We start from the raw sequence: 9833 nt of genomic DNA on the forward strand, positions 1-9833 counted from the left end.
TTTTTTAATAAACCCTTTTTCATTCGACATACTTTATCTTAATCGAGATATTAATAAGGAACCAGCAGATCAAGTAGCTTTTGGAATAAAACACCAATTTTTTTAAAATTAAACACTATCTAAAGATTTGCATCGAAGCGTTTATTTTTGATAGTGATTTTAATCACTGTCAGATATCATTATACTTGATCCAACTATATCACGTCACAACTGTGCCGCGACCCCCCTGTGCTGGGTTTTTTGTTTTCTTTAATATTAATCAAAGTATTGTTTTATTACTTCACAAAATAATGCTGATACTTAATTATTATCAATATATGGTTTTTACTCAAGTTTATGTAAAAAACTTAAGTGAAGTAAAAATGTAGTTAACCAATCATGATAATTGTACTTGTTAAAACTGAAATTATTTTTATTAAAATAATCAATGGCTAGTATTTATTATTTAAAATTTATAAATTTATATAAATAATAATTATGATATATATTTATATAAATACCGATATAAGAATAAAACATTTGTAGTTTTGATGTAAATCTGAGAAGGTAATAAATTTTACTATTTTTTCGTCGCTATTTATTCTCAGTTCTACCTTGATCAATTTTGATGAATAATACGTAAAAAAATTACAAATCGCATCTAATCTGAGACATTACTCTAAAAAATAGAAAAAATTTCCCTCTTTCCCCTTAAATGAGGAAGTCTAAAAAAAATTACATATTTAAACATCGGTAATTTTCGAAATTTTTTTACTTAAAACTGCCATAACTTATTGAAAAATAGATGAATATAAACAATTTTATTTATAAATACATTAGGTATTTAACTATCATTTGGTTTAATTTTTTGAAAATTTGACCCTTAACCGGGGGAATTCAAAATGATAACTTCCACAAAAAATTAACTTTTGAAAGTGTTCCAGAAATATTGACACATATATAACTTAAATTAAAGTTAATGTAATATACTTTGTTATAAAAAAAAAATTCGAACTTAAATTTGTTTTCATGGTGAAAAAGACTACCGTATTCAAAAAAGTATTATTTTTGTGTTAAAATTCTCGATTTTATATTTCTATAACTTATTCTCAGTTCTAGCTTGATCGATTTTGATGAATAATACGTCAAAAAATCACAAGTCGCATCAGGTCATATACCTTAACTTTGAAAATTGAAAAAATCTCTTCATTTCTTATTAATAGAAATTTCTAAAAAAATTACATTTTTTAAAATCGATAATTTTAAACTTTATTAACTGACATAATTTTAGAAAAATGGATGAATCAAAACAAATTTTTTTATAGATACCTTAGATATTTTTCTTTTTAATATATTCTTATGAAAATCTGACTACCTGTCTCCAAGTGTGGATTTAAAATGGCAACTTATATACAGAAAATTAACTTTTTTTTTAATGTTTCGGTCATACTGATACCTCATTGTTTCTTAAATTAAAGCTTAATTTATATACTTAAATGCAAAAAACCTTCGTGGTAAAAACAGACATCAAAGTTAAAGAAAAAATTACGAGTTTTGTCTAAAAATTGCAAAATTTAATAAATTGTACAAAAAATTATTTAAATATGATTTTAAGAAATTAATGTAAATTGTTTTGGCGTATTAAGAAGAGATGATTAGGGGATTAGTCGCCCTAATTATTTTTTCAAAACAAAAAAAATTTTGACTTTAAACCTGTTTAAACTTTTTAAACTCTAAGAGTAACATAGAAATCATTACCATAATTTCTAATGGTTCACTACGATATAAATGCAATAAAATAGCGATTTTAAGCTTTTCTCATAAATTTACTGTTAATAGTAATCAGACAGGTATTCAAAAAGTAAACAACGGGTCAATTGTTACGAATAGTGAGAACAAAAGAAACCATTTTCCATATACCGAACACTTTAAGTTCATTACTACATATCTATTAAACCATATGATTTTTTTAATCCATATAATATTTTCTATTTAATGATATCAATTTTGAAATTTCTAGTTGAGGTAAAACAGTTTAATATTTTTTTATTATATACTTTCGTAAAAATCAACTTTAAAGAACTAAAAAAATAGATTAAACATGACATTTTGCATAGATTATTTTTAATAATGATGGAAAATATCAAATAGTGGCTATCAAACTATTGGATATTCATTCAAAAACTATTGGAATAGTAAAAATATTCGATAGTTACCCAATATATTCGAATAGTTATTCGAACTATTCGATAGTCTTATAAATATTTGATAATTTATGCTAAAAATAAACTATTCGGTTTATAGAATACTATTCGAAAATATGAATAATAAGTATATAATGATTGTTAAATTATGAATAAAAATAATGACATCTTTTTTACATATTCTCGCAGTAAACCCAATAAGCACTTAACTTCTTTCCGTGGCATAAACCACTTATTAACAGGAAAATATCAATTTTGAATTAGTCTAAAGTAAATATTGATAAATAGTACTGTATAGAAAAAAAAATCATTATTTTTATATTGTATCGTAGTAGTCCTGGTGCAAGTATCGCCCTGCGTTTCAGACTGCCCATAAACCAAGTTTCTGATATAAGAAAGCTCTTTTAACTGTAAATAAAATTATATGAGAATATAAAAGATTATAGCCTATTAATATTAAAGTATTGGTCCTGTTATATAAAATGTGCGTTTCATACAGCGCTCACATTACGATTGGCTTAGAACAGCTTCAAATCTAAATTAATTTAAAAAGAAATTGTATAAGTGATGAGTCGTATATTACTTAATAAATAAATTAACATTTATTTGTTATTTTTTAATTATAAAATGTAATTATAGATCGGTTATGTGTTTTATATCGGCAACAAATACTAATTTATGAGATATCGAAAAAAATTCAAATCGCTTTACCTCTAGTATTCTCACTAGGGATCTAAAATGAAAAAGAGTATAAATAACAAGAGTAATGTAAAAATATATTAGTGTAATTTTCTAGGAAAGGATTATGAGAATTGTAAAGAATTAAAAAGTTGTTCACTTATGGGATATCAGAGTATAATTCAGAAAGTTGACAGCACTGTATTAATGTTTAATTCAACCATTTTGATTGGTTCCCTGCCAATTTCATGCCGGTACACGCTTGGAAAGCATTTCCGATGAGAACAATTTTTTTTTTTAGAATAATTTTGATATCAATGCGATATTGGTTAAGCTGATACGTTCATTGGTCTACGTGAATAGTGAGTACTACTCATCATACTTGCAGAGTTTTTCTTACGACGATCATCATACCGTTTTAAGATACCAATATTTCTATTTTTTATATCAAGGAACATCATATATCATCTAGTGTTTCATAGTTAGATTTGTTTTATTATAAGATTTCGTTTTTAGAAGTTCACTAATAGAAGGTAAATTTACATTGTACTTATTATTAAGGTTATATTATTAAAAATACATTTAAAATAATTATTGAGATACTGAATATATCGCGTGGTCTATTAATAATTGCGTTTTATGATATGTTTCAAAATTACAATGTATAAGAGATATGGCTATTAATCAATTTTTTTTTAAGTATCATAATTTTAGTACTTATATTGTATTTGTGTGGGATTGTAGTTTTCTAATTACTTATTTTTGGTTGTTTAATACTTAAATTAGTATTTTAAACGAATTCTTTTATTTTTCTAAATATGTTTCTAAAATAAACGAAAAATCAACGTTTTTTTTGTGAACTAAAGTAATTTTTTTATAAAAAAAAAAATTAATTTTCAGTTATTGTGATATTTGTCTTTTATTATTTTTTCCTATTATAAAAATAATTAATTTGGTAATTATCATTTTTCATTTTTCGAGAAATTTAATAATCTGTGTATGATATCGGGGACTAGATTATGTAGGAAGACTATAATAAAAATAGTGTATGATTTAAAATAATAGATAAGGTTTGTATATACAACATTAAGGGAATTCCGCACTATATCTAATAAAAGAATTATCACGTTTAATCTTCTGGAAACAATTTTTCAACATCTAAAACAAAAATAAATATGTAAAAATTAATACTTATAATTGTTAATTTAATGAAATTGTTAATACATACATATATTTTAAAATATATTTTTGGGAAATATTTAATTACTACTGTGTCTGTTAATTTTTTCTGAAACCTGATAAAATAGAATTAAATTATTCATTTATGCATAGAAATTTTTACTATAGGTGAAATTATAAATGTAGAAAAACTAAAAATTATAATATCAAATTTCTGTGTACATTATTTTCACTTAAACATTTTAAAAGTTTACTAATTTTATATATTTTTTAATTAATTCAATAATCCATTATTCTTCCAATATTTTTGAGCTCGAAGTCTGTTATATTCTGATACATAGCTAGAAAAATATTTCTGAGGACCAATAATTTTAAGCTCTTAATAGGGTTGATTTTTTATTGATTATTACGTTGAAATGTTTATGATAATTTCTTTAACACACTGCTCATGGTGAGCGGGAAATTATATCTAGATTTTTTTCAATTAATTTTACTATATTAGATTTGTTTCATTATGCATAATCCGTTAAACATTTTAGTTACTTAAAAAATATTTATATTTTGTATTTAGTGGGTTGGAAATGGATCTGGTTAAATTTATGGGGACTCAAATTAAATATCTTTATTTGCGTTTTAAATTATTTAATATACTTAAAGACAATAATATGGATTTTAATTGATTCATTTTTTAAATATTATGCATTATTTTACTTAAAAGTATAATTATGATTGAATTATTGATTTTTTAGCAAGATGGTTCAAAACACAGAAGTATCTGATTCTAGTAAGAACACTATACCATTAGGCAATTTGTCTGATTATATGGTAGTTGGTTGGGATATAGATACAACAGGTCGCCGTTTATTGGATGAAATTTGCCATATTGCAGGTTATACTCCAAAATCAACATTCAGCCAATTTATTATGCCTCATAATGACATAGATCAAGTTGCTAGAAGACGCCATTTGTTATGTACTATTACTATGGGTCGTTTTCGAGCTCTTAAAGATATCAAATCAAATAAGGTTAATAATAGTTTTTGTTTGTATTTAAAGTTTATACTAATTTTAGAATAATTAAATATTTTCTGAATCTTATTTTTTTAAACATATTAACTGTTTGTGAGCTAAATGGCTTAAGCAAAATTTTACACAAAATGTTCAGGTTTAGTTGATTTAAAGTATCCATAACTTTAGTTCATGTTTTTATGAAATCATTTTTTTTATTAAAATGTTAAATAAATTAGCCTGCACAAAGTTGATATAAGTAGAAGAATGCTTATGTCGTGTGAAACCCCTTTTATTAGCTTTAGTTGCATATGTTTTCATACAATTTATCATTATGCTAATATTTTAAAATAAAATAAATCTATTAGATTGAAGTTTAGTAATTAATGGAAATTTAGCTAACTTTAGATAAGGTGAGAACTGGAAACAAAAAATTCTTATGCTTCCCATAAAAAGTCAATTCTTGAAATTGTATTACAATAAATTTGTTTGAGTAAAATTAACTGTTTAAATTAATTTTCTTACTCAGTTTATTTTTTAAAACATATTCTGGTGTGATAATTAAATTAATATTATAAATTAACAAATAATATTAGGGTCATAGTTTTTATACTAAAAAAAAAAACTAAATAAATAAAGCAAAACAAAATTTATTTACAGCTTATAATTACAGTTATAGTTATCTTTTTTTTATGTATTTATGTTGTAGACTTTAAAGTCAAAAAGTGAAATATCTGCTTTAGCAGAATTTTTGGATTGGTTAGAAGAAGTGTTAAAAGATAGTGGAAAGAAAATGGCAATTTTAGTATGCCATGAAGTTGCTAAATTTAATGCTAGTCTTTTAATCAAATCTTTAATAACGTAAGTAATATAAATTTTCTATTTTTTTAATTTTTAGTCAAATATTTAAACTATTACAGGTACAACTTGATGGAAAGATTTTCAAAATTAGTAAAAGGTTTTGTAAATTGTCATTCATTTGCTCAAACTCACTGTCAAGATACCATGGTTATGTTTTCTCTTAGAGTTTTATCAAAAGTTCTTTTAGATAAAGATCATATTGAAACTCATAAGGCATCTGAACGTGCAAAGATTGCTTATGAAGTATGTTTTCATTTATAATTTTTTTAAAAAGAGAAACATACAAAAAATTAAAAAATATTAATTGAATGTGACCTATTTTATATAATATATACATTTACAATTATGCCTTAATTGGGTGCTAAACAACCCTGACCATACTCCAGAGTTATTTTATTTTGTTTCTATGTAAAGATATTGTGGACTGTTAAATATGCACAAATGACTTTCTTTTTATTAAATCTACTTCAAATAATTAATCTCATTAAATAGTACTATATTGAATTTATCTATGTATAAATTGACCTACCTTGTTTCCCTCAGCTTCACATCATGTTATCAACCTTTATGGAAGTGTATCAGGATCTGATCATATGTGCATAGTAAGGTTTATTTCTACACTTTGGGTGTCAAGTCTAAAGCTGTACTGCCCCTTTTTTTCATACAATGTCCGGTACACTCTATATGACTTTGATTTTTTAAATAATAATCTAGACTTAACATTTTAATGTTACAACTTTCTAATATTAGCAATAATTATAAATAGTATTTATAATTAATGATATCAATAATTTTTTTGTAATAACTATGCTCAATAACTCAAATTGAATTAATATATATAAGGTTTCCAAAATATAAATATATATATATATAATTTTACAAAAATGTTAAAATGAGTATATCAAAGGCCGGGATTTATCTCCCTAATCTCCACCCAATTGATTGCCAATATACTAAATATTTTATGTTCATTTTTGTTTGTTTTATATCATATTTTTTATTTTTTGTTAAATGACTAATATTATATAGATGAGATAATATATCTTTTTGAAACAAACGCTATGTAGTGTTATAAACAAAAACATATTTTATATCTTGGCCTTCAATATTTAAAGTTACAATTATTTTTGATGCTATAACTTAAGATCTTATTTTTTAGATTGTTCATCATTTGTGTGTTGGATTAGAAAATAGTAATGGTAATTCAAAAGATGTAGTTACTGGAGGTGAAGTTTCTGAAGAAACTAAAGCTAAAGCATTGTCTACATTCCTAACAGCTATTGATTTAGAAGAAAATCATTTACACAGTACTCAAGAACTTTTAGCTCGCCAAAAGTCATTAAACACAGTTTACCAAAGGTCTTTATCATATCAGACTTCTTCATCTGATCGTAAAAAAGCTATTGCTCATCGTAATACTATTGCCAAAGCAAATATAGATTATAAATTACTTGAAGCATTATGGACTGTAAGTAATTTTTACTTGATCCTAATTAATTCTTATGATCAATACTTTTTACTAGTATATGATTAAATAATGCTTAAATAAAATAAAATATTTTTTTTAATTTAAGTATTTTATATTTACTAATTAATTAAAAATGATTAGGAAAACAAAGAAGGATTCAAGGATGCACTTAAAGAAAAACTTATAGATTTAACTGAAGAAGAACAAGAAGATATTGCAATAAGTATCATTAAACATTTTGAAAACCCAGAGCCACTTACACCACCAAAAGTTCGTAGGTTTGGTAAATATAGAAGGCATAGTACTAGTAGTAAGGGAAACAGAAAAAGTTTTTCTGATAAGGAAAATGACAATGGATCTCGATCACCTACACCTACTAAAGTAAACAATGGAATCAAGAAAGAATTTGAAGATCCTCAAAATGGTATTACCAAAAAAGAAAATGTTTGCAATTAAATAATCTTAAGTTTGATTACCAATTTTTATCTAAATAAGTATTGTTGAAAAAATAAAATTAAAAACCGTTAAGTTTTTGTTGTCCTTAATAGACTACTTATAAGTTTTATATATACTACTAAAATTAAAAAAAAATGTTATGACTATTGAAAAGAATGTAGAACCAATTTTTCGCGATCCATAACAATTTCCTTCATGGATAATCATTTTCTTTTAAACAAATCAAGTTGATTTTAATATTTATTTTTCTTCATGTTCTATTTCTATTATTAGTTCTTTCACTTGTAAGGACGCGAAAAAGTTGAGGTTATTAAACATGTAATATTAAAAATTACTTGGAAAAAACATTTTATCATTATAACAATAAAGAAAAATATAACATAAAATCTTGTACTTCTTATAATAATTGGTGTAGGTATGTTATTTAATTAGTTGGTGTGTATTTCATATACTATACAGAAGTTTTATTTTCACAAGGAACTGGTACTATATGATGTTTTCAAAAGAGATTTTGAAAAACAAATATTTAAATTAATCTTCAACAGATATATTAAAAAAAATTGTTATGATAAATTTTGGGGGAATTAAAAGCTTAAATGACACCATTAAATATTAATATATTTAAGTTTCTGCTGTGGAGTGGCTACATAATTTTTTTAAGAATTGCCCTTTTAAATAATATAGATGGACCAACACTTTTTTTTTAAACTTCCAGCTACCAATGAAATATAAAAATAAAAATGAACATAAGATATCACATAATTCATAACTACCAATATTACAATTAAGATTTTTGTTGTTATTGTCCTTATATTAACAATATTTATAGTTTTTGTTTTTTAATATTAATATTCGTCCCTTAGAAGACTTGGTGAGGCTGCTGCCCCTCCAAACCATCTCTAAAATATGGGCCTGTATATAATGGTAATAGTAATGTTGGAAATATCTAAAATAATACTACTAATTATAATATTTTTGTTTACAGTATAAATATATTACGTGTTTAAATCAAGTATTTCCCTAATTATTTAATGACAAAAATAACCTAAAAAATATATTTGCAACAGACTACGATCATTATCGCCACTACTTCCCTTATAAAATCAAATGTACTTATTAATACTAAGCTTTAGATAAATAAACTTAATTAAACATGTAATAAGAACAAATGTATTCTATCATTGTATATTTTTATTATTAATCGTAAATATTTGTTGGGAATATCGTTACATTTACACTAAATCTTCTCAGTAAGAAATCACTGAATTTTACAACAACGTACCTTTTTGGTAATAAAAGAAATATGCTTTGTATGTAAGTTGTATTGTAGTACAAAACTACATGGAAATCTCTATTTAGGATTTCGTTTTTAGGTTAGTGGAGCTTTTTTACATTTGTTGATCCATAATAATCTTAGCGTTCAAAGTTATTAAAACTTAATAAGATAAATGCGTCAATAGAAAATAAGTATTTTAGCTGTTAAAATAACATTGACATGATGTGAAGTAAAACAGACTATTTGAACACAACTAATTTTTATTGTCTGTGATAGTATTATTGATGATAAAAAATAGCAGTAGCAGCTATAATAGCACTGCTTTTCAGTGTAAATAATAGCAGTGATTGCTAAATTTCGTAATTTATGTTTTTCAACAGTCTCACTGTATTATAACTGCTACACTGCTACTATATTATAACACATAATATAATGGAAAATAGCAGAAGCTATAGAGCGGCAGGCTTAGTGTTATGTATGATAATTGATAATGCACATTCCGCATTAGCTGTTAAGCGTCTAAAATGTTTCTGTTATCAACGCTTATCCAGTTACCAGATATCAACATCTAATACGGCAAATACAGTATTACCAGTAAAAACAAAAACCACAATAGTCAATATTACATTTTGCAAATCTAGTACATAGATTAAATACACATAGATAGGCCACGGCATTCAGACAATTGGCAACCGATTTTTTGTTAATTTATAAACGTAAAGAT

At 24.3% G+C, this 9833-nt stretch overlaps 1 protein-coding gene across 1 annotated transcript; it reads left to right on the forward strand.

The window, feature by feature from the left end:
* The first annotated feature begins 3176 nt into the window (after positions 1–3176).
* LOC126904282 (maternal protein exuperantia) lies at positions 3177–7905 on the forward strand. The gene is made up of 6 exons (XM_050683192.1): positions 3177–3394; positions 4790–5066; positions 5758–5909; positions 5969–6152; positions 7069–7377; positions 7519–7905. Exons 2-6 carry the CDS (start codon positions 4794–4796, stop codon positions 7831–7833), a joined length of 1233 nt encoding a protein of 410 aa, XP_050539149.1. The 5' UTR covers positions 3177–3394; positions 4790–4793; the 3' UTR covers positions 7834–7905.
* Positions 7906–9833: the final 1928 nt, after the last annotated feature.

Source organism: Daktulosphaira vitifoliae, unplaced genomic scaffold, assembly GCF_025091365.1.
Source record: "Daktulosphaira vitifoliae isolate Bord-2020 unplaced genomic scaffold, ASM2509136v1 Scaffold_4, whole genome shotgun sequence".
Taxonomy (NCBI): Eukaryota; Metazoa; Arthropoda; class Insecta; order Hemiptera; family Phylloxeridae; genus Daktulosphaira; species Daktulosphaira vitifoliae.